This window comes from Schistocerca nitens, chromosome 11 (assembly GCF_023898315.1).
Source record: "Schistocerca nitens isolate TAMUIC-IGC-003100 chromosome 11, iqSchNite1.1, whole genome shotgun sequence".
Taxonomy (NCBI): domain Eukaryota; kingdom Metazoa; phylum Arthropoda; class Insecta; order Orthoptera; family Acrididae; genus Schistocerca; species Schistocerca nitens.
The window spans coordinates 39,402,555-39,429,620 of NC_064624.1; the positions used below are offsets into that span (position 1 = coordinate 39,402,555).

General features: G+C 42.2%; 1 protein-coding gene across 1 annotated transcript in view; it reads right to left on the bottom strand.

Annotated features, from left to right (window-relative positions):
- LOC126212588 (uncharacterized) overlaps window positions 1-27,066 on the bottom strand; it is a 128,845-nt gene that overhangs the window by 38,354 nt on the left and 63,425 nt on the right. The window contains exons 4-6 of the mRNA XM_049940018.1: window positions 22,350-22,456; window positions 20,131-20,234; window positions 12,122-12,330 (exon numbers count right to left, since the gene is read on the bottom strand). Of these exons, the coding sequence (XP_049795975.1) occupies window positions 12,122-12,330; window positions 20,131-20,234; window positions 22,350-22,456 (420 nt within the window). The remainder of the gene's footprint in view (window positions 1-12,121; window positions 12,331-20,130; window positions 20,235-22,349; window positions 22,457-27,066) is intronic.

The following is a 27,066-nucleotide window of genomic DNA, read 5'->3' on the forward strand; positions in this document are numbered from 1 at the left end:
GATGAGAAACATAGAAATAGATATCCTCGGTATAACAAAGCAGCTTAAATCACTTAATAAAGGCGAGGCCTCCGATCCAGATTGTATACCAGTCAAGTTCCTCTCAGAGTATGCTGATAAAATAGCTCCATATTTAGCAATTATATACAACCACTCTCTCACAGAAAGATCCGTACCTAAAGACTGGAAAATTGCTCAAGTCACATCAATATCCAAAAAGGGAAGTAGGCGTAATCCGCTGAATTACACGCCTATATCACTAACGTTGATTTGCAGTAGGGTTTTGGAACATATACTGTATTCGAACATTATGAAGTACCTCGAAGAAAACGATTTATTGAAACATAGCACGGATACAGAAAATGTCGTTCTTGTGAAACACAACTAGCTCTTTATACTCATGAAATAATGAATGCTATCTACAGGGGATGTCAAATTAATTCCATATTTTTAGATTTCCAGAAGGCCTTCGACACCGTTCCTCACAAGCGTTTTCTAACCAAACTGCGTGCCTACGGAGTATCGCCTCAGTTTTGCGACTGGATTCGTGATTTCCTCTCAGAAAGGTCACAGTTCGTAGTAAAAGACGGAAAGTCATCGAGTAAAACAGAAGTAACATCCGGCGTTCCCCAAGGAAGGGTTATAGGTCCTCTACTGTTCCTGATCTATATTAACGACTTAGGAGACAATCTGAGTAGCCGTCTTAGACTGTTTGCAGATGATGCTGTCATTTACCATCTTGTAAAGTTATCAGATGATCAAAACGACTTGCAAAACGAATTAGATAAGATACCTGTATAGTGCGAAAAGTGTCAATTGACCCTGAATAAAGAAAAGTGTGAATTTATTCACACGAGTACTAAAAGAAATCAGCTAAATGTATATTACGCGATAACTCACACAAATCTGAAGGCTGTAAATTCAGCTAAATACCTAGGGATTACAATTACAAATAACCTAAATTGGAACGATTACATAGATAATATTGTGGGTAGAGCCAACCAAAGACAGCGATTCATTGGCATAACACTTAGAGGGTGCAACAGGTCTACTAAAGAGACTGCTTACACAACGCTTGTCCGCGGTATTCTTGAGTACTGCTGTGTGGTGTGGGATCCGCATCAGGTGGGACTGAGGGATGACATGGAAAAAGTTCGAAGAAGGACAGCTCGTTTTCTATTATCGCGAAATAGGGGATATAGTGTCACAGACACGATACGTGATTTGGAGTGGCAATCATTAAAACAAAGGAGTATTTCGTTGCGACGGGATTTGCTCATGAAATTTCAATCATCAGTTTTCTTCTCCGATTGCGAAAACACTTTGATGGCACCCACCTGTATAGGGAGAAATGATCACCACGATAAAATAAGAGAAATCAGGGCTCGCACAGGAAAATTTAAGTGCTCATTTTTCCCGCCTGCCGTTAAGAGTGGAACGGTAGAGAGACAGCTTGAAGGTGGTTCATTGAACCCTCTGCCCGCCACTTTATTGTGAACAGCAGAGTAATCACGTAGATGTAGATGTAGATGAAATACTAGGGACGGAAATTTCTTCCATCACCTGGATTGGAACCATCTTACCTCCGATGCGAGTGCCACCACACAACCATGTTTATGTATGCCATGGTGGAAGTTAAGGAGATAGAAATGATTGGTGGTATTTATTGTAATAATTCCCTGGGTTTTTAACATAATTGATTTTGATGTAGCAGAGGCTACACCATGAGGTGAAGTTATTGAAGCAGATGAAGATATGCTGTTGAGTAAGATTTACAGTGACAAAAGAAGCGTGATGTGTAGGACAAGGAGTTATATAGCAAACATACTTCAATGGGACACCTGCCCTTTGGCAATTTCCTCCCACAGTTCCGAATGGGGGACTAGTCTGGAATATTTCGCCAATGGAGGGGTCATCATAATACTTTTCAATTACAGGCCACATGCCCTGTGGATACAGATCAGTGGTTCCCGTTACCTTCTGCCTTTGAACACTGCTGACCCTTAGGCTTTTAGGAGCAGTTACCCATGCCAAGGGCAAAAGAGCGTCCTGAAACTCTGTCCGCCCCTGAACCATTACTGATTTACTGATGATTATTTTCTAAATTTAAGCAGTAGCAGAGTTTGAATTTGTATCCCAGGACGATTTGCTAAGTATTCAGAGACGCTACCCTTAAGTCATAGGGATAGAAACTTGCATTCAGAATGACATCACACAACTTTACTAGAGCTAGTAGGAAATAAGAGATTTTTAAAATGGTTGAAAGTAATGGAGTTATGAGCAGCGTCTCAGCAGCATTTTCTGGAATGTGTCGTTTTAGTCTTGTGTTGTAAATGATATATTTAATTCGCTTTGTGGTGTTATGGACAGGTACTTTAAACTGCGATCAAAAGATGTGGTCGTCGTATTTGTGCGACACTGTATGTACCGAATTGTCGAACAGTCATTAGGAACAATGAGGATCAATGAAGATATCTTTAAGATATGAGGCACTGAGTCTGGCTTGTTGAGGTTGTTTCGCAACATGTGGTTGTTATGGACGAGAGGATAATGAACAGAATGAATCCTTTTCAATGCATTGTTCATATTATGCAAAATGTGGTAGTGGTTTTCTTTATGTGTGTTACCAATGCCAGAGATTTTTTGGTCTGTAGAATGAGAGGCTGGTATCAAGATACCTCACAAGCACCCATTTGCAACATCATTTGATGGTATGTTGTAGCAATTACCTGTGCTTTGTAGAGTGTAGAGTGACAATGGGATTGTGTTATGTGATTGTAGCAATTTTCATTAAGGTATAGTTGTAGCATTGAGATAACATGTGAGTGATGATGATCTCGCTGGAGCTGATGGAACAGACGTGTGAATGGAATGGTACGCTATTGCTTTGTGTTGATGTGTTATGTGGAGAAATAAGGTTAGGTATAGGTTTTAAGCTGATGTTTTGGGGTGGCTGAAGATAAAGTAGGATTCGTTTTTGGAATAGGTGACTTATATGTTAAAATGAAAGGTGAATGGGGATGTTATCATTATTTATTGGACTCTATGTGGACGTTCAAAGAGACTGAATGTTGTGGAGAACAGTGGTTCTAAACTGAATGTCTCTCATGTTAGGGATGCGACACAAGAAACTGTTGGGATGATGACAGTGAGTTCGACTAATGGTGTGGAAAACTGTGGTTCTGAACTCGATATTTTTCATGGTGGGGATGCAATGCATGCAGTTGTTGGGACGAGGATGGTAAGTTTAGTGTAGTGAATAATGCTTTGTATTTGGTGGGTTAATGTATGGTGCGGCATTATGGGAGGAAGGATAATTGGCCCCCATTTTATCGGCGGCAATCTAAATGGTGCAATGTATGCAGATTTCCTACTTAATGTTCTACCAATGTTACTACAAGATGTTTCACTGCATGACAGAATGGCGATGTACTTCCAACATGATGGGTGTCCAGCACATAGCTCGCGTGTGGTTCAAGCGGTTTGGAATAGCATATTTCATGACAGGTGGATTGGTCGTTGAAGCACCATACCACGGCCCTCACGTTCACTGGATCTGACGTCCCCGGATTTCTTTCTGTGGGGAAAGTTGAAGGATATTTGCTATCGTGATCCACCGAATATGTCTGACAACAGACGTCAGCGCATTGTCAATGCATGTGCGAACATTACGGAAGGCGAACTACTCACTGTTGAGAGGAATGTCGTTACACGTATTACCAAATGCATTGAGGTTGACAGACACCATGTAGACCATTTATTGCATTAATGTGGTATTTACGGGTAATCACACTGTAACAGCATGCGTTCTTGGAAATGATAAGTTCACATGTATCACATTGGAAAAACCGAAATAAAATATTCAAACGTACCTACGTTCTGTATTTTAATTTAAAAAAACCTACCTGTTACGAACTGTTCGTCTAAAATTGTGAGCCATATGTTTGCGACTATTACAGTGGCATCTATCACAAAGCGAAAAAAGTGGTCCAACTAAAACATTCATATTTCTTGACGTACTACACGAATATGTTATAAAAAATGGGGGTTCCTATTTTAAAAAACACAGTTGATATCCGTTTGACCTATGGCAGTGCCATCTAGCGGGCCAACCATAGCGCCATCCGGTTTCCCCCTTCAAGCTAGACAAGTTTATTTTTTAGTAGTTTTTTCGTTTGATGCTTATTCCGTGAGGTATTTGGCCTGGTCACGATCAATGGACCAGCCTGTATATATGTTTCAGCCTTTGTGAACGAGATGAGTGACCAAGTTTACAATTCAAATCTTATCATTGTAGTGGGACCAGTTCGGGGAGGGCACATCAGCAGAATGTTGGATTGACGAAACCACATAGTCAGATTCGTTGAGTGTGTGCCAACCCCTGCCTCCTCACACCCCCACATCCATCTGACTGACTTTGCCCATGCCAGCTCCATCCACCCCCCCCCTCCCCTTCCCCAGGCAGGCGAGCAGTCAAGTCGGCAGCATGCACTGCACTCACCCCCCCCCCCCCCCACACCGCCGCCGCTGCGAGGGCGACCACTGCGCCGACCCACCTCCTTCCCGGTTCCCGCCGTGAGTGCCCACTGTAGCGCACAGTCCGGCGACTCGCGCCCGACTATCTCGCTGGTGTGTAGCACTTTAAGAGGAACTTTTTAAAACTACTCTCCATCACGATTACACATTCGTACAGAGTTTTCTCAGACCTAGTATTAACATATGTAAGTAACTCTTCAGGCTGCGGTCCGCGCCCACCAAACCTGCAGAGAGAACACCTAGAGCAGCAGCGGACGGAAAACGGAGCAGCAACGCTCCAGCAGGTCGCAGGGAATGGGCGCGGACCACAGAGGAAGCTCCTGCAGCCGTTGGTGGAGGGGGAAGGCCATAGGCGTAAATACTGGACCAGGTCCACTCGAGGATCAGTCTCAGGTCGCACCTGATGAAGGTTACGAGCTTCGTGACCGAAATGTCGTTCAAGTACGACGCTGATATCCGGCAGAACACCTGACAATCCAAGATGTCATTAGATCGCTGGGAAAGCCTGAAGAGTTACATCAAAAGTCTCTACGGGGAGGAGATGTATCAAGAAGCTGGACAAGCTACGGCAGAAGAAAGGGAAGATGCTGAGTTCTCCCAGTTTTTTGCTGAGGTGTCGAGATGGAAAAGTGGTACCAGTATTCGCCAGAATTAAACATCACATCAACTCCAGAGCGGCGAACAAGATAAAACGCTGAGCCAGCATGGCACTGGTGAGAGAGAGGATTCGAGATATGTTGTGGCCAGGGAGCTGTTACACATTCATCTGTACATGGCAGCCTCCTCAACAAGAGAAGATTGGGATTGGGTAGACCGTGCCTCCTGGTCTCTAGCTGAGTGTGCTAGAAGGAATGCCTCATCTTGCCAATCTGCAAAGTTTGACCGCATGAGTAAGAAAGCACAGCAGATGGAAGAGACACGCACTGTGACGAATCTGAGTGGCATACAGTTTGATGATACAACCTTAAAGGTACTCAGCAAGGGTCTCAACTTTGCTACGACCCCTAGAAACGTACCCATTTCAGGTTTCGTCAGTGCAGTAGAGCAAGTTGCAGCCACACTTCCACCTAATGTGGCAGAGGAAGTCCGCCGAGAGACCTGCAGGGCCCTCACCAAGGCCAGGCCGCCGAAATCGAACATCACAACCGAGGAGAGGCTTGCACTCAAGAAACTCCGGGAAGACAACAGCATTGTGGTACTGCCAGCAGACAAAGGGAACTTCACTGTCATCTTGCAGTGGGTGGATTATGATGAGAAAGTACGCCAACTTCTGGAGGACCCTGCATACAGAATTCTGGAGTGTGACCCCACGGACAAGGTGGGCAAGAAGACTAATGCTCTCTTGAAGGAAACAGCGATGCCCGATAAGATCATAAGACAACTACGGGAAAAAGCGCCAGTGCCACCTAGACTGTATGGTCTGCCTAAAATACACAAGGAGGGCGTGCCCCTACGTCCAATTGTCAGTAATATTGGGGCACCTACGTACACAACAGCCAAGTACTTGAAAGGTCTCCTGTCTCCATATGTGGGGAAATGTATTCACCACATCCGCAACTCAGAAGATTTCCTGCAACGCCTCAAGCAACTGCACATCACAGATTCGGACATCATGGTTAGTTTTGATGTGGTATCGCTGTTCACCAGGGTCCCACTGAAGGACTCACTAGAACTGATTGCAGAGAAATTTGACGGTGCTCTGTTGGACCTGTTCAGTCATACACTGACATCCACGTATTTCCTGTACAGAAACCAATATTACGAGGAAACTGAAGGTGTAGCTATGGACAGCCCACTGTCCCCTGTGGTTGCCAACATGTTTATGGAGAGTTTTGAGGAGAGGGCATTGGAGACAGCCACATTTAAACCCACATGCTTCTTTAGGTATGTGGATGACACCTTCGTGATCTGGCCACATGGGATGGACAGGCTCAATGAGTTTCTTGAACATCTTAACTCATGCTACCCTAATATGAAGTTCACCATGGAACTGGAGAAGAATGGCCAGCTGCCATTTCTGGATGTACTAGTCCAGAGGAAAGCAGATGGATCAATTGGCCACAGCGTGTCCCGAAAACCAACACACACTGATTTATATCTGCAGACCAGCAGCTGTCACCACCTTGCACAGAAGAATGGGGTTCTGAAGACTTTGGTACACAGAGCACATGCCCTGTCAGACCAAGAGAATCTACCTATAGAGACAGAACGTCTCAAAACAGTTTTCTCCAAGAATGGATACACGGACAGACAAATTGAGAGGGCACTCCAACCAGCCACTATACCACAGGTTCCTGAAGAAGAGCAAGATGAAGCAAAGAAGGTGGCATATCTGCCCTATGCTGGCTCTATTTCTGCCAGAATCAGTAGGATCCTCCGTAAACACAATATCAAGTGTGTTTTCTGTCCATCCAACAAGATCGGGGGACTGCTGGGGAGTGTCAAAGACGACCTGGGGTTACGAAAACCAGGGATTTACAATATACCTTGTCAATGTGGCATGTCCTACATTGGCCAGACGACAAGAACTGTGGAGTTCAAGTGCAAAGAACATCAGAGGCACACTAGATTAAGACAGGTGACTAAGTCAGCCATTGCTGAACACTGTCTAGAACTAGATCATGCCATGAAGTATGAGGATACCAAGATTCTAGCACAAACACCCAGATTTTGGGACAGTGTTATAAGAGAATCGATAGAAATTAAAATGGCTGACGATCTTATGAACCGTGACACAGGGTACCAGCTAAACAGAGCCTGGGATCCGGCTCTGGAATTGTTAAAGGAGCAACGGGGCCAGCTGCAACACTACACAAACAGAAGAACCAGAGACATGGATATGGAAAACGAGCCCCTGACGGACTGCCAGGCGCACCAGACCGAAGATTTTTTTTTCTTTTTTTTTTTGTGTCACGTGGTGTTTTAACAGTTCCTTCGGCTTCGCCGAATCTACGTGTCTTTGTGTGTGGTTTGGTTTGTTATTCTCAGTGATTCATTTTTTATTAACAAAAATAATCGTTGGCTTTGGAGGGCATGGTCGGTAACAATAAGGCCTTGCGGCCCCCGACCATCCTCGATTTATGAGGCGTTGGATACAGCGGAACACCCAGAAGTGCGACTGGTGGGCGCGGACCGCAGAGGGAACATCCAGAGCCGCAGCGGACGAAAAACGGAGCGGCAACGCTCCAACAGGTCGTGGTGAGCGGGCGCGGACCGTAGGGGGTACGCTTGGTACCCCAGACCGTAGATGAAACCCCCAGGAGCGGGTTTGGTGGGCGCGGACCGCAGAGGGAACACCTAGAACCGCAGCGGACGGAAAACGGAGCAGCAACGCTCCAGCAGGTCGCAGGGACTGGGCGCGGACCACAGAGGAAGCGCCTGCAGCCGTTGGTGGAGGGGGAAGGCCATAGGCATAAATACTGGACCAGGTCCACTCGAGGAGCAGTCTCAGGTCGCACCTGATGAAGGTTACGAGCTACGTGACCGAAATATCGTGCAAGTACGACGCTGATATCCGGCAGAACACCTGACAATCCAAGATGTCATTAGATCGCTGGGAAAGCCTGAAGAGTTACATCAAAAGTCTCTACGGGGAGGAGATGTATCAAGAAGCTGGACAAGCTACGGCAGAAGAAAGGGAAGATGCTGAGTTCTCCCAGTTTTTTGCTGAGGTGTCGAGATGGAAAAGTGGTACCAGTATTCGCCAGAATTAAACATCACATCAACTCCAGAGCGGCGAACAAGATAAAACGCTGAGCCAGCATGGCACTGGTGAGAGAGAGGATTCGAGATATGTTGTGGCCAGGGAGCTGTTACACATTCATCTGTACATGGCAGCCTCCTCAACAAGAGAAGATTGGGATTGGGTAGACCGTGCCTCCTGGTCTCTAGCTGAGTGTGCTAGAAGGAATGCCTCATCTTGCCAATCTGCAAAGTTTGACCGCATGAGTAAGAAAGCACAGCAGATGGAAGAGACACGCACTGTGACGAATCTGAGTGGCATACAGTTTGATGATACAACCTTAAAGGTACTCAGCAAGGGTCTCAACTTTGCTACGACCCCTAGAAACGTACCCATTTCAGGTTTCGTCAGTGCAGTAGAGCAAGTTGCAGCCACACTTCCACCTAATGTGGCAGAGGAAGTCCGCCGAGAGACCTGCAGGGCCCTCACCAAGGCCAGGCCGCCGAAATCGAACATCACAACCGAGGAGAGGCTTGCACTCAAGAAACTCCGGGAAGACAACAGCATTGTGGTACTGCCAGCAGACAAAGGGAACTCCACTGTCATCTTGCAGCGGGTGGATTATGATGAGAAAGTATGCCAACTTCTGGAGGACCCTGCATACAGAATTCTGGAGTGTGACCCCACGGACAAGGTGGGCAAGAAGACTAATGCTCTCTTGAAGGAAACAGCGATGCCCGATAAGATCATAAGACAACTACGGGAAAAAGCGCCAGTGCCACCTAGACTGTATGGTCTGCCTAAAATACACAAGGAGGGCGTGCCCCTACGTCCAATTGTCAGTAATATTGGGGCACCTACGTACACAACAGCCAAGTACTTGAAAGGTCTCCTGTCTCCATATGTGGGGAAATGTATTCACCACATCCGCAACTCAGAAGATTTCCTGCAACGCCTCAAGCAACTGCACATCACAGATTCGGACATCATGGTTAGTTTTGATGTGGTATCGCTGTTCACCAGGGTCCCACTGAAGGACTCACTAGAACTGATTGCAGAGAAATTTGACGGTGCTCTGTTGGACCTGTTCAGTCATACACTGACATCCACGTATTTCCTGTACAGAAACCAATATTACGAGGAAACTGAAGGTGTAGCTATGGACAGCCCACTGTCCCCTGTGGTTGCCAACATGTTTATGGAGAGTTTTGAGGAGAGGGCATTGGAGACAGCCACATTTAAACCCACATGCTTCTTTAGGTATGTGGATGACACCTTCGTGATCTGGCCACATGGGATGGACAGGCTCAATGAGTTTCTTGAACATCTTAACTCATGCTACCCTAATATGAAGTTCACCATGGAACTGGAGAAGAATGGCCAGCTGCCATTTCTGGATGTACTAGTCCAGAGGAAAGCAGATGGATCAATTGGCCACAGCGTGTCCCGAAAACCAACACACACTGATTTATATCTGCAGACCAGCAGCTGTCACCACCTTGCACAGAAGAATGGGGTTCTGAAGACTTTGGTACACAGAGCACATGCCCTGTCAGACCAAGAGAATCTACCTATAGAGACAGAACGTCTCAAAACAGTTTTCTCCAAGAATGGATACACGGACAGACAAATTGAGAGGGCACTCCAACCAGCCACTATACCACAGGCTCCTGAAGAAGAGCAAGATGAAGCAAAGAAGGTGGCATATCTGCCCTATGCTGGCTCTATTTCTGCCAGAATCAGTAGGATCCTCCGTAAACACAATATCAAGTGTGTTTTCTGTCCATCCAACAAGATCGGGGGACTGCTGGGGAGTGTCAAAGACGACCTGGGGTTACGAAAACCAGGGATTTACAATATACCTTGTCAATGTGGCATGTCCTACATTGGCCAGACGACAAGAACTGTGGAGATCAGGTGCAAAGAACATCAGAGGCACACTAGATTAAGACAGGTGACTAAGTCAGCCATTGCTGAACACTGTCTAGAACTAGATCATGCCATGAAGTATGAGGATACCAAGATTCTAGCACAAACACCCAGATTTTGGGACAGTGTTATAAGAGAATCGATAGAAATTAAAATGGCTGACGATCTTATGAAACGTGACACAGGGTACCAGCTAAACAGAGCCTGGGATCCGGCTCTGGAATTGTTAAAGGAGCAACGGGGCCAGCTGCAACACTACACAAACAGAAGAACCAGAGACATGGATATGGAAAACGAGCCCCTGACGGACTGCCAGGCGCACCAGACCGAAGATTTTTTTTTTCTTTTTTTTTGTGTCACGTGGTGTTTTAACAGTTCCTTCGGCTTCGCCGAATCTACGTGTCTTTTTGTGTGGTTTGGTTTGTTATTCTCAGTGATTCATTTTTTATTAACAAAAATAATCGTTGGCTTTGGAGGGCATGGTCGGTAACAATAAGGCCTTGCGGCCCCCGACCATCCTCGATTTATGAGGCGTTGGATACAGCGGAACACCCAGAAGTGCGACTGGTGGGCGCGGACCGCAGAGGGAACATCCAGAGCCGCAGCGGACGAAAAACGGAGCGGCAACGCTCCAACAGGTCGTGGTGAGCGGGCGCGGACCGCAGGGGGTACGCTTGGTACCCCAGACCGTAGATGAAACCCCCAGGAGCGGGTTTGGTGGGCGCGGACCGCAGAGGGAACACCTAGAACCGCAGCGGACGGAAAACGGAGCAGCAACGCTCCAGCAGGTCGCAGGGACTGGGCGCGGACCACGGAGGAAGCGCCTGCAGCCGTTGGTGGAGGGGGAAGGCCATAGGCATAAATACTGGACCAGGTCCACTCGAGGAGCAGTCTCAGGTCGCACCTGATGAAGGTTACGAGCTACGTGACCGAAATATCGTGCAAGTACGACGCTGATATCCGGTAGAACACCCGACAACCCAAGATGTCAACATATGTAAGAATAACATTAACAATACATCTTGTCCAATTAACTGTTCAATTACAAGTCGAAATATTATTCATCAAAGAAAATTAGTAAATACGAACAGTATCATACCATTATAATACATGAGAAATTTAGAACACTACACCAGTTACAGTATTGACAAAAAATTAGTTTGTCTGTAGCCATTATGTTACAGATTCCAATCGCCATTTTTGAAACAAGCCTTAGACTGGGTCTGATAAAAACTACATGTACAGAATTTTAGAGTGTTTGTAGAAGATAAAAAGGGACACTTTTGTATACAAAGCAAATGTCGCAGATGTATGAAGGTCTTACCTCCACTGATGTTCAGAGACGGTGTTCAAAGTGCTGTTGGATGGGCATTTTTTTAGAGATGTTGCGGGGCTCCTGCTGGAGGGAGACGAGTTGTTCGGTGTACCAGGCACTGGCAGACACCCCAGGTGAGCCGGTTGCCTGTTAGGCTGAGGCTACAACCATTATTTGTGGAATACCCACATGTTTCGAGTGTCTTATGCAATCATTAGCACCCAGCTGGCACTTGAGTAATGTCTCTAAAACATCACACAGTCTCTGTACATCACTAGCGTAGGAACCTTCACGGACCACTAGCAGGTAGAGGGTGCACCTGTGAAATTTGTGTCACATATAAATTGTTTTTTTTTTTTTAATCTTCTCTAAACACTCGAAAATTTTGTGTATGTAGTCTTTTTTACTCCCTTATAATAAAAGAGTCAATAATACATCTAAATAGAGTAGTTAGGTTTTAACAGGTCCAGATTGAGAGTTGTCAAGCAGTCGAAAAACTGACTTTTGAAAGAGCACCAGTGATTATCTTGCGTAGCAAGTATAATCACGTAAGATCTAAAACTAGATATTCAGAAGGGTATTTGAACCTCATTCCTCAAATAACTGGACAGTCTTCAGCGCATAACCGTGAAGTGGGCGGGTCCCGGTATTAAACTTACCTACAGTCTTGAATTCATCTTCGTATAATAAATCGATGTACTCAGCGGCAGCGTACCAGTAGACGCGATAGGCGGCGTACAGTGAGGCAGCTAGGTTGAACACCTGCGACAGCTCTGGCTGCCGCTCCTCGCACAGCGCACTGAAGTCGTCGGGAAAGGAGAGGTTCCACGGCTGATAGCGCAGTAGGCGTTCACTCAACAGCGGCCGCCTGTAACACAAAAGCCGCGAGGTTAAAAGTTAAAAACCAAGCATGTATGGTTTATGCAAGAATGTAAAAGTATCCAGACTGGATTTCCACTCAGCAGTGGACTAGAGACTTCCTGGCAGATTAAAACTGTGTGCCAGACTGGCACTCAAATGGTTCAAATGGCTCTGAGCACTGTGGGACTTAACATCTGAGGTCATCAGTCCCCTAGAACTACTTAAACCTAACCAACCTAAGGACATCACACACATCCGTGCCCGAGGCAGTATTCGAACCTGGGACAGTAGCGGTCGCGCGATTCCAGACTGTAGCGCCTAGAACCGCTCGGCCACGGGTGTCTAGTAAAAACAATCAACAATTAACTTGGTTTCACCTATAGATGTAATAAGCGACTAGATGACTTCACTGACACACTCAACTTCGACCTCAATATGGACAATGTTTTTGTCTACTGCAATGAACACACCCTCTCCTTTGGCGTCTAATCTGTGACTCCAATACACGTTCCACGACTCGCTAAATATCTCAGAGCTTTCCACTTCAGATTTCAGCCAGCTCTCGGTTCCTAGAATAATTTGAGCGTGAGAGCTTTCCTGGATGGCAGTAAATTCGGGAGCTTTTCTACGAAGTTACACTTTAATGATACAATTTTTGCAGTAGAACTCTTACTCTGAAAGCGGTCTGATTTCCCTATATCTGTACCAACTGACGAGTGTTCATGAGAGTAACTCAAACTACTGCCTAGCCTAAAACACCCCATTCGAACTCCACAAGTACTGTGCAACCTGAATTGCAGCTTTCTTCGTGTAGTACAACCCTGTCTTACAATATACTCATCTACACTTTTCAATCCACCTACCCAACCGGCCGGCCGGGGTGGCCAAGCGGTTCTAGGCGCTACAGTCTGGAACCGCGCGACCGCAACGGTCGCAGGTTCGAATCCTGCCTCGGGCATGGATGTGTGTGATGTCCTTAGGTTAGTTATGTTTAAGTAGTCCTAAGTTCTAGGGGACTGATGACCACAGATGTTAAGTCCCATAGTGCTCAGAGCCAGAGCCTCCCCTACCACTCGTACCTTCATGCTCACTGCCTGACATAATATCTGCACTTTTATCGCATCCCAATATCTGCAGGTCTCCATATGTAGTGAATCAGTAACCAACTCACAATGCCGATGACAGTCGTGGAGTAGCGAACCAAAAATCCCCACACCATAACCAATGTGGAGTAAGAATAGGGTTCCTCAAAAACAGCCCCAGTTGGCTGCAAATAATCCTACATAACACTTTATCCGGAGTATGTATTTTACCACCCTAACAGACACCTCAGCTACTGCCTTTCTCTGTTCAAGCCACCCTACACCACACAAGTTCCTTGCTCACACTGACCACTGCCTCTCCACACCCGTATACCACATCAGTTACCATGATGAACTTAACTGGGGATGTCAGTTGATCACCTTCGTTTGAAAAGACCTAGTCCACTTCCCAGACACATAATTCTCCAAAGTGACTCTAGTACCAACCTCTTCGGGTGTAACTGTAATTGTGTACAGTAGGTCTGTTTGGTGGTCAGGAGTTTACACTGTTTATCAGCTGCTACTGTTCGAATGCACAACGGACAACCGACAATTGATAGCAATTACGACAGATTCTAACTGTCCATCCTATCCACGTTTTCCACTTCCATAACTACGCCACAATAAGCCACCTAAAGGAATCGGAGAACACCACCACAAGACCTACTGGGAGCTCACCCATTCCCACATAGGGAACCACCTTGTCGCCCTCCATACTGCCAGCATATTTCCTACACCTCTCCCTTCCACGGCCCCACATGTCAACCACTCGAGAGACAACTCCGCTTTCCTCTCACTCACAACTTCCAGTATTTAGTCCCTGTGCTACGAACTTATTTAAAGACACCGGCCACAGGACAAAATATGTGCGCTTTCTCCCCTCTTCTGGCGTCTTCCCGTCTTCCCTCATCACTACTTAGATTTTTCCTTCGTATATTGAGATGAACATGAATTGTAGCCTCGCCGACTGGATGCCAATATATGGGCTAGAGCCGCTACTACACGGTATTAGCGTAATTTGTCCTGGAGATGACTTTTTTTTCTTCCCACATAATGTGGGGACACGCTCAGTTTTCGTGTCAGGTTCCACATCACTATTTCCACGAATTATGAAAACTTCGGATGTATTTGCAACCGTCAATACTTTCTCTAGTCAAATCAGTAACACCGTCCATTGTGTTGGTTTTCTCCGCTCGTCTGCTGTTTAATACTTGGCACATTTTTAGACAAAATACGAATAAAAAAATGGAAGGCTAAACAATCAAAAAACTGTAAATGAGTTTCCGTCACCATCTCCTACCATTCTGAATTAAATGTTCCCATTATTTTCTATATCAGTAATGAATACTTCCATGGTTAAAAGTGAAATAAACTCTTAATAAATCTTAGTGAGTACAACAAAGATGTGAGTGTGCACTGGTTCATACCTGAATATCAAGCGTCCCGGCCTGTCCTTGTCTTCTTCCTACCTGTTTGCTGACGTATTGCGCGTCGTGTACCAATCCGATTAATTTCGTGTGCAGCATGTCTTTCACACGTTCCACGTCCTTGATCCAACCGTGGAGTTGCTGACTACTCGTGTGGTTACCCTGAGACACACAGAAAATATTTCAAATTACTTGCATGACATTCACGAGTAGCAGCCTGTCTTAATTTACAGTTACATGTACCACTAGTACATAACACTGAAATTACTGCCAGTGCAAGAGTGTAGTACATTCAGTTTTGTACAGGTACTAAAACATTAATGCACAGCAGATGCCTAGTGGTGTTTTATTAAATACACACATTTGTGAATCTAAGAGAGCTGGAGATATTTCTTGGTAGTTGGGACATTACAAACGTCTGAATGTATGAAAGCAAACTCTTGTGACGGCAAGTCCGACTGAAACGTTCTGAGGCTGCCAGCAGCGTCGAGTTCCCACATGTGGAGCCACATGGCGTGACTGGGACTCTGATGAGATTCAATTCTAACATTGGAACGATTTTCGAAAATAGAATGGCCAGATTGTTGACAAATCCGTAAAAATCTTACTCGTTACCAACGCTGTGAGAAACCTGAACACATGTTGCGACCTTTTACAATCGCAGTTATAGGCATCAGCCGCTCCATATCAGAAAAATTGTCTGAATTAATGGTGCACACATGAAATGTCAGTTTCACTCAAAATTTTGTAGCGTTTGTCCATTGCCTGGCTGCTCGCTTTTGCCGAAAATTTTCAGTTTCTTGCTCGTCATCTAACCCGATGCCGTCTATATCTGAACACGTCTCGAATATTGCAGATTTGAAGGAATGTAGCACGGTTTATTGACTTTGCAAGTTTCAGAGGGGAAAAAATGAGCCTGTCCCAGTTGCTCTTGCTGACATTAACAGATAAACCAAATCAGAGAAGATGTCTCGAAACAATTCCGGTGGATGGAAAGAGAATACTGTGGAATGATTAAGGTTCCATGTCTCAGTCTGTAGAAATGGAACCCTTATAGATGCGGCCATTTGAGTCACATTTATTAATACTCGAGAACTCACTCGTCGAACCCTGGAAGGTGCTTTCCGTTGATCCACGATAGTGAAATTCGGCAAGAAGCAAGGTTTCACAGCGTAAGTAAAGGAAAAGAATCCGAAAATTATTAATCTCTAATTATATAACACGAAAAAGTACTTCTTTTTCATGTTCTTATCAGTCTGTCTAGTTGTCTGTCGGAGTGTCAAGATCATTTTTCCTGGACCAGTTTCGGGTACGAAATTCAAATTTATGTCACATATTAAGGTCTTTGCTCCCTTGGCGTTGTACAAATTGTAAGCTTCTAAGTCAATGCAATCAAACGATATGGCCATTTACGTTACATATTTTGATACTCGGAAACTCACTCATTGAAACCTATAGGGTGCTCCTCATTGACTTAGAATCATGAGATTTGGCAACAACTAAGTTTTCTGCTACAAGTGAAGGAAAAAATGAAGAAAAAATCTCAAACTTGTTAAGTTGTAATTACATCACATAAAAATATCCTTTGCTATTTGGACATACATTGCATTCATCATCTGATATAAGCATAACATAAGAACATTACTGCATCCAAACATGAAATTTGTGTTGTAGTCATTTTTTAGTAGATAAACAGAAATGTCTTATTAAATCTTCTCTCCCTACATACATAAACTGAATTCCCCTGCTCGCTTATTCTTGTTTGTTTTTGTAGGCTGAGGAGCTAATGTGGATATTCTGAACCGATCTTGGTATTCCTGGGACCAATATCTCGCCAGTATCGATACAGATTCTCGATAACTGTCAAAACTCGTTGGTATTCTCGATTCCCAGGATGGGGGATTTGTACAGAACCCTTAGTGCGTGAGTCCCTCTCGCACTTACCCATTCTGTTTTCCTTTTTTTTTTTTTTTTTTTTTTATCTACCTTAGCATCACCCAGTATGTTGTCCTGGAATGCGAGTGTTCATCACTACATCAGTAGTGGTCGAAGGAACAGTGACAGAACTACTCCTGTTCTCAATACGTGGTGTACCAATCCTTTTGGGACGTACTGAAACAGGTGACAGGGGTTCCACAACAGATTATATTGAGTTAGGGAACCAATGCTCGAAAATGCATATTTATTGTGTTAAGGACATACAGAGCAATCACCTCTTAACAACAATGGAGCTCATAGTAATTGGTCCAAGCAACGACTGTCAGACTCAATGCATGTGTTGCAATGATGCCAGCAGTTCTTTGTACTCTTGCAAAGATCTCGAGTGTCCGTTGTGCAGTTGAACAGTAGCAACTGATAAACAGTGTACACCCCTGACCACCAAACAGACCTGCTGTACACAACTAGGCTCATAGCTCTCAAGCATCTCACTCGCGCATTAACCTGTGCTAGAAGCACACCACTATCTCTGCTGTCAGTGGTCCATTGCATCAGATAGCTTGTGACGTGTTCATTGTAGGGTGTGTTGCTGTGTTCAGTGCACAGTGAATAAGCAAAGGTGGAATGTGCAAGCACTGGGACAAAAGGACTTTGAACTCTACATCTGCTTGTGTCAATCTATTATCGGCCACAGCGCGGCACAGGCAAACTTCATACAGTTTGTATTGTTTGTGGATGATGCCTCATTCATCCGTGATGGTGTCTTCAACAGCCAAACAGCCAGATCTGGAATGAGGACAATCCCCACGCCACACATATCGTTGGCCAACAGCAAAGATTATTTGTCAAGGTATTTTAGGGCATTATCCAAGATCACTCAGTAGGACCTTATTTGCTGCCTCTCTATCTGATTTGTCCACATAACCTGGTGTTTCTGTGAGATATGCTACCACATTGCTTGGAGAATGTACCGTTTCCTGTCCACAGAATTGTGTGGTTTCAGCACGTCGGTAGCCTATTGCGATTGCGGTTTATCGTATCGCGATATTGCTGCTCGTGTTGGTCGAAATCCAATGACTTTAGCAGAATATGGAATCTGTGGGTTCAGGAGGGTAATACGGAACGCCTTTTTGGATTCCAACGGCCTCATATCACTTGCAGTCGAGATGACATGCATCTTATCCGCATGGCTGTAACGGATCGTGCAGCCACGTCTCGATCCCTAAGTCAACAGATGGGGGCATTTGCAAGACCACAACCATCTGCACGAACAGTTCGACGACGTTTGCAGCAGCATGGACTATCAGCTCGGAGACCGTGGCTGCGGTTACCCTTGACGCTGCATCACAGACAGGAGCGCCTGCGGTGGTGTACTCAATGACGAACCTAGGTGCACGAATGGCAAAATGTCATTTTTTCGGATGAATCCAGGTTCTGTTTGCAGCATCATGATGGTCGCATCCGTGTTTGGCGGCATCGCGGTGAACGCACATTGGAAGCGTGTATTCGTCATCGCCATACTGGCGTATCACACGGCGTAATGGTATGGGGTGCCATTGGTTACACGTCTCGGTCACCTCTTGTTCGCATTGACGGCACTTTGAACAGCGGACGTTACATTTCAGATGTGTTACGACCTGTGGCTCTACCCTTCATTCGATCTCTGCGAAACCCTACATTTCAGCAGGATAATGCACCACCGCATGTTGAAGGTCCTGTACCGGCAGTTCTGGATACAGAAAATGTTCTACAGCTGCCCTGGCCAGCACATTCTCCAGATCTTTCACCAACTGAAAACGTCTGGTCAATTGTGGCCGAGCAACTGGCTTGTCACAATACGCCAGTCACTACCCTTGATGAACTGTGGTATCGTGTTGAAGCTGCATGGGCAGCTGTACCGGTACACGCCATCCAAGTTCTGTGTGACTCAATGCCCAGGCGTGTTCTGGGTACTGATTTCTCAGGATCTCTTTTTCGGGAATTGTCGAGATGATTTTCCAGGTGTCTGCAATGTGCCACTCAAAACGTAGCCGATCAGCAGCTGCTGGCAGCCAGCGTATTCCATTTCGAGCATTTCTGTCATAGCATAATCCTACTCGTTTAATATGTGAAATTCTTCTTCTTCCGAGAAATAAACCAGTTTGTGCTGCTTTGCACCCATGCTTTGCAAGTAATGAGAGTAGTAGCAGGTTGAGAGAGGCATGTTCAAACATGTACGAACACGCTGGGACCTGTCGCAAGGTACTATGTGTAAGTAATGTTAGTGGTGAGAGAAGGCGCGTGATGAACTGCGACTTGAATTCTTCATCAGCGCACGCTACGTGGCTGAAGAGGTCTGTGAACTGCCCTGCGGAGGGCCACATGAGTCTTACTCTGCCTCCGACTGCCAGGCAGCACTGAGGCCGGAGTGAAGCGCTCTTGCGGTAACCGTGCCGATGATGGTGACTGCGGTAAGCGCCCACCCACATTGGATAACAATGATGACGCCACACTGTTGTCACTATTTACCGACGATCGTGTCATGTCATTCACCATGATCAGCTTGGCAGAGGATGAAAGTAAATATACATATTTTCTATAGTGTTTTTGTTTATAAGTGATTCTTATGGCTTCTACTTCTTCTATTCCAGACGCAATCAGCCATGACTCGCTGTGGGAGCTGAAACCAGCAGCTGATAATGATGATGACGATTATGATGATGATGACGATTATGATGATGATGACGATTATGATGATCCCTAGGGACTTCGATCTTTGAGAGGCAGATACGTGAGTATTCTACAGTGTTAAATTTTTTGTTGTTATTTTTGAGATGCTCTTGTTTGTAGATGTGCTCTATGAGAATATCGGTGTTCTGACACAACCACCAGCTGCTGGTGCATCAGCATCTGTGTTGTAGTTTGAGTTTGTCAGTCTTCTCTCAGGCACATTCACCTGCCGACCTCTTACACCTCCACTAGTGCCCATGCTGGATATGCCCTTAATGACAAACATGCCAGTTGATGATGAGTTGCTGGAAATGTATTACAGTAATGAACACAACAACAGATTTAAGTACATTTATTATTATTCTTATCAGTGATCGAATACGGTTTTTTATTTCTCCTTCATTAGATACTTATCAAGTGCGTCTCTTTCTTCTTCTTCTTCTGTGCAGAGTTATTAGGAGTTCGACGTCGTGTTGACGAGAAGAGCAATGTCCAAAATTGAGGGAGAACTGTCGCGACATCATTGGGGTGAGTCGATACCAGAGTGGCCATACTGAGTCACTTTTCTGAGATGCAGGAAAGGGGGGGGGGGTCCAGTAAGACAGTCAGCTGTATACTCTACCTTGATTTACGTTCATAAGATTATTTTACCTTATTGTAGGGTCGAAATCGTAGATTGCATCCTTATCTGCGCCACAACACGCCCTGCCATACCTCTCTGCAGGGCTGTAGTGAAGAACTACGAGTGGAATTATCTGGAATACGCGTACCTCAAGACTGCTACAGCTATCTGAAAACTTAAGTTTCATTTAGAAAGCAAAGTGTGTTTTTAAATCGAAACTTTCTGTAAAACATTGATTTTGCGGAATGACGTTTCATAATTACATTTTTCCTAAACAGGTGCAGTATATGATCAACGAAGCGTAAGCTGCACCACAAAGGTAATGAAGAAGTCGTCCTTTAAACATTCTCGCAAGCTGTGACGTACTAAATCTACACAATATTGGATATGTATAAGGTAAATAGCCTTTCCTGACATTGAATGCATGGGTGATGGTAACGAAAAGAAGATGCAATGACAGGACATGATACGATGTCAGCAGAAACCAGTCTTAAATACGGGACCCACAAGTATCAGTCTTTGACATTACCATCCAGCAAACACCCATAATATTTATAGAGAAAAGATTTAATCTACCCACAGTATTATCAATTCACTGAAACAGGAGTCCCTAATTCTCTTCTCAAAGGACCCATGATGAGCGTCACACAAGACTTGAGGGATTTGCACGTTGCTACATGCGCCACAAAAAGTTACACTAAGACACAGATCATACTAAGTCATTTTGCTTTCCTTGTATACTACTGTCGGAATCAAACGGTCTGAATGCTCCGTGGACATCCTAAGTGTAAAGACCACATAGCTATTATTCTCGTTAGTGGGAAAATCACTGCTAGTAGTGTTCATAAATCATAGACTTCAGACTCGATAAAGGTTTTAGTTATGCCAGGAGACACGTGCAGAAAGACTAACGACTAAGATGAATGCTCTCAGAAAGCAGCATCCGGTTTCAGGTTAGTCTGGCACAGATTTTCGTTGGCCTATTAAATTATTCATTAAATATTCTTCTTGTGACTGTAATGGCACAGTGCCTTTAACAAAGCCACTCGCTGGCGTAACACGCGCTAACTGGTGGACCTCAAATGCAGGTTTTCGTTATTGTTGCCCGTCCTCTGTGGTTGTGGCGGCTGGGGCATTGTCGTGTCACATGGACAGTGCTGGCAGTGGTGAGCACACGGGGCCACTACTGGTGTCGAGTCACAAGTGTCAGATGCGTTATCGTCTGGTCATGGAGTCGCGGGAAATGGAAAAGTGAATGTTAGGGTGGGAAGAGTTCGCACAGTTGTATCGAACTGTATAAATTATGTGGTATGTATACAGGTTAATTAGGAGACGTGAATTCGACGATCCTCCATGTTGAGCACAAGTAATTTTATAGGACCAGATGTCAACTTACTCATTTCTTATGAACCCCAATTGTTACTGTGCCATAAATTATATCTGACCCTAGGGTACTTACAGACTAGTAGTGAACCAACATCATCGAATTTTGGCTTCTCTGAAATAAATGCGCTTCGAATTATGAGTTGTATCACTGTGGATGAGAAAGATATAGTTATGTTCCAGCGTTTGTAGACTAATAAACTAATGTTCTTGCTATTTCTGCTCATCCTCTTTCTATAAAATCACATCGTCTACTTATGCTATGATTTTTGTGTCACCTGCTGTCGACCCTTGGCTAAGTATCCTTATGATATTCTCCACGACAGCATCCATATCAGTGTGTAAAACTTTATTTACCTGCTTTCTTATTAAACTTTGCAATTAGCAGGCTATGTGATCTGAGACCCCTACCTTCCTCCTTCCATTAGGAGTAGAGATTCTGAGGAAGCGAAGATGCTGATGGTGACATGAAATGCCAGACAGAGACTCTAGACCAGTCTCCACTAAATGTGAAGCTCACAGGCTTCAGCTTGTAAAGCAGGATCTGATGCAAAGTTATCTGAATCTGTTAAGGAAGTAGCGAGCAAATACGAAAAAAGATAGATACACACTATTTTCTTCTCTATCTCTAACCATTCTGATATTGGCCTCCCTGTATCATAGCCCCAAAAGGCTCACAGAAGTAGAGGTTGGTTCAGACTTCTTCCAGATGGTTAGTATTAGGACAGGAGAACCAAAGATAGCTGGTGTGTGAACCAGCAATACTGGGAAACACACTCCAAGAACTGACCACTCGGTGTGTATCATATTCTCACCCCCTATACATATAGGGCAGTTTGTAAGAGGAGGAGAAAAGTCCACTTACCATATCTTCGAATGCGAGGGGAACCAACAGCTGTGAGTAGTGCGTCGCACTGAGCGAGAGCAGCTGCGCCATGTCTCGCCAGTAGCTGGAGAGGCGTTCCTGGAAAACTAGTGAACAAGCCAGTGGATCAGATTTCTGTATAAGCGCAGCTTTCACTCTCTGCCCTCACAAAGTGTATGCAAGTAGCATTCACATTTTGAAACTAGATCAATGTACACTACCAGTAATTGTAAGAGTTACAGCATGGACACCTCGACCAGATGTTACAAGGCTCATATTCCAGCGACAAATTTAAAGAGCACAACAGCCAGAGCGAGAGGAGTACAACAACCTGACGTAGATTCAGTCATAAAAATTCTTCATACGTTGCCTAAGGGTAGAGATATCAACCTGCCAGAAGAAACGCAAATATACAACAGCTTCAAAAATCAACCACGTGACTTGCTCAGCAATAAGACGGAGTTAAGGAATAAGAGATCTTGAGATAATTTACAGTCAAATGGTTCAAATGGCTCTGAGCACTATAGGACTTAACATATGAGGTCATCAGTCCCATAGAACTTAGAACTACTTAATCCTAAGTAACCTAAGGACATCACACACATCCATGCCCGAGGCAGGATTGGAACCTGCATTTACAATCAGTTTTATGTGCCAATAACAGAAGGTAACGTAAATGAGGACGTGTAGTTTGCCTATTTTACTTTGACTTACTGACATGCATATGACATAATGATTTGCACAGAATCGTGTCTATGCTGGTTTCATAATATGAGTAGTCCTTATGACGTTTCCAATGATTTGTATGATTTGTATGAAAACGAGGAAGAATCATGTCCACTCATACGTGTTTTTATATTTAGGATGCTCTTGTTTTAACATAAGTAATATATTTTAGTAGTTCTGCAAGAAACTGTATGAGGCATTTTGCAAGTGCAGCTGAAATAGCCCTTCTTCCCCTAAGCGTTCTAAGGACCATGAAAATCTATGACTACATTTGTACTAGTATGGTATATTACATATTAATTGAACATTTTACAGTTAGGTGGTATACACATAATGTTCTGTAATTTGTGGAAAGTATCCCATCATACATTTTTATCTCAGTTTATTATACTTCTTTTTTTTTATTTGTTGTGTGGATCAATTGATTTACGACAGTTGTGTGAATGAGATTTATGTCTGTGTGATGTTAATCTGCTAAAATGAATACATATCATTATTAATGCCACATTTTTATGAGCATCTAAACTATTGTAAGTCATTGACGGCAGATACCGTACATGCTATTATTCCCCATCATAATAAACAAATTTCTTATTTTATTCCCTTATGTCATATGACTGTATCGTAATACAGAATGGCAAATTCTGTTCATGAATGTAAACCTGATATTAAGATACTCTAATATAAAACGTTTACTGATGTACAATTACTGATGAGAGATAAGGAAGAACGACTTGTATTCCCCCACTAACCACCTAAGTTGCCACATATACAGTGTACATGAACACTGATTTGATAAGATTTATGTTAATTACATTATCATTGGTAACAATCTACCTTATGCCATTTCTATGATCCTTACGCTCATTTAATGCTGATGTACTCTCAGAGATAGAAGACTCAACATACCGATACAAAGTTGAGGTACATAGTAGATAAAAAAATGTATGTTCTGGCTCAGTACCTCACATTTATGAAAATAAAAATATCGTTTGTTGACACTCATAAAATTGCCCTAGTTATCCAGAACATACATTTTCTATCTTCTATCCCTTTCACCTAATAATAATATAATATATTATAATATAATTTATAATATAATATAATAATAACTATAATAAAAATTATTTATTGTACATATATTTCCTATAGGTGAATGTAATGTAATTAGAGAATTAAGTATTATTTTAAAAACCAAATTTTAAAAAAGCTTTTTTTTTACAACTTTTCCTTAGCCCCAAAAAACTGTCCTATTTTCGACTTTTGTGAAAAACATGTTTTTTAAGATTATACTAGAGTAAGTATATAAAAATCATTTTAACGACTTTTTCTTAGTCCCAAAAGTTGTCCTATTTTTGTCTTTCGTGAAAAACGTGTTTGTTAAAATTATATTAAAGAATAAGTATATAAAATTATTTTACATTGTCAACATAAGAAAATGTATTAGTTAACAGAAGTAAATTTTTTACATTGAGTAATCTATATCATGAAATTCATTATTTATTTTTTTTAGTTCCTCCATTCCTTTATATTTTAATTTTATTTGTCCTCTTTTAATTATATCAAAATCAAAATCGTAATTAATTTAGAAAATCTAATTGGTAAAATAACTTTAAAATCATTATTAAGTTCTAGACAATGTTGTTCTCCAAATCTAGTATTTAAATATTCACAGTGTGTAATATTATATAATACAATTATCTGTAGCTCATTTACTTTTCTAATTTCTTTAGAAATATTTAAATTATTTAGCTTCTTGATTAAAGTAGTCTCCATTTATATAGAATAAATTTTATCAGATTGATATATAATAATTTTTATTACATTTTCAGTAATGAGTAATGACTGTATGGTAATGTATCTATTCTATTTTCTAAAACATATCTTTTATTATCATGAGGAGTTAGTGCTTTTTTGTTCACTTCAATTGTATATATTTCATGTTTTTCACTTTTAATTATATTAAATTTTCTATATTGTTCTTTATTCTTGAATGAACAATCTTTATAATCTTCTGAACTCATTCTGTTTTTAACAACACATTTTTTAATTCTTTTAAATTACTTTTCTACTTTGTCACCAACTTTATAAGCATACATCTTTGCTCTTAAGCCACAAAACGCTTCCACTATTTTTCCATTACATTCATCTTTCATTTTACTGACAACTTTCTTCTTTACTTGTGGAATATTATATAAATTATCTGTTGGATAATCACCTGTATCAAAATAATGAATCATTGATTTCATAACTTCATAGAAATCTTCAGTTTCAATATTATAAATATAAGTATCTGTATCTTGATAATGTAATTCAATATTTTCTCCATATTTAGGTTTCATAATTCTGTAATGAAAATCATACATTAATTCGTTAGATAAATCAAGTATACTTAATCCAACATAAATAGGTTTATTAAATATTATTTTAGTTTTATTCATGTGAATAGCAGCAAGATTTTCATCAAATATAGTTCTATATTCAAAGTTTGGTTTAGCTACATATTTATCACATACTTTACTATTTGAAACTAATTTTGTATCTTATCTATTTCTTATATTCTCCATTGTTTTACCAAATACAGAATTATTCATTAATTTTTAGATATCTTTTTCAAAATCATTTTTAGCTTTAGTTCTTAACTGTGTGTTTAGATCTATATACATCATTAATGAATCAGATTGTTTAAATTTTAAAATTTTATGTATTTTTGTAACTTTCATTCCTAAAGATAAATATTGTTTAAGATTTCGATAATGTACTACATAATTTACAGGAGAATGCTGAAGATAAGGTGGGTAGATCACGTAACTAATGAGGAGGTATTGAATAGGATTGGGGAGAAGAGAAGTTTGTGGCACAACTTGACTAGAAGAAGGGATCGGTTGGTAGGACATGTTTTGAGGCATCAAGGGATCACAAATTTAGCATTGGAGGGCAGCGTGGAGGGTAAAAATCGTAGAGGGAGACCAAGAGATGAATACACTAAGCAGATTCAGAAGGATGTAGGTTGCAGTAGGTACTGGGAGAAGAAGAAGCTTGCACAGTATAGAGTAGCATGGAGAGCTGCATCAAACCAGTCTCAGGACTGAAGACCACAACAACAACAACAACTACATAATTACACTTTTTATCTAAAGCAGTTATTAGTTTACTTTCATTTGTACCTGGAATAAGTTTTGATTCAGGAGCTAGCAGTAAATCTGTATGTAACCATGTAATTCTTTTGGATATTCTAAATCTACTGCAAATATATATCCATCTACACTATTGTTTGACATTTCACTTTTTCTCATACAATTAAAATTATTTGGTTAATCCCATTTAAATCCACCATATGGTAAATACTGATTCACAGCATAATCATATAAATTATTTGCATCTAGATACATTATATAATTTGATATTTCTTTATTATTAAAATCTTTTAAATATTTATTATTTGCTTTTACGTATATTTTACAGCATTGTTAAATTCCACCTCTTATTCCTTTTTCAAGCATTCGAAGCATATCATAATCATGTAATAATTCAAGATTTTGATAAGTAATTTTTAACATTGCATCCCAAGATAAACCTGGTACTGTAAAACCACACGAAGGATCTAGATTATATGTTTGTATTCATGTTTTTCTAAAATTTTGGAAAACATGTCTTAACAATACTACATCAGTTTTAAGATATAAATCATGAAATTCACTAAGATTTTTTATATTATATTTTTCCCAGACTAATTTTTCATGTTCATGATCTTCATAACTTAGGTCACAATCATTTAATTCACTATAAAAATTTTCTTTTGTTGGTGATTGCATTTCTTCAATTTTTCAAGAATCTATGTAATCATATTGATAAACACATTTTCTAATTATTAAATTACATAATTCTGGAGAAAAATACTTTTTAATATTTTTAAATTGATTTTTCTTATTAAGTGAAGACGACATACATCTAAATGTATAAACAAATCTCATTTTTTTATTGTTTCGTA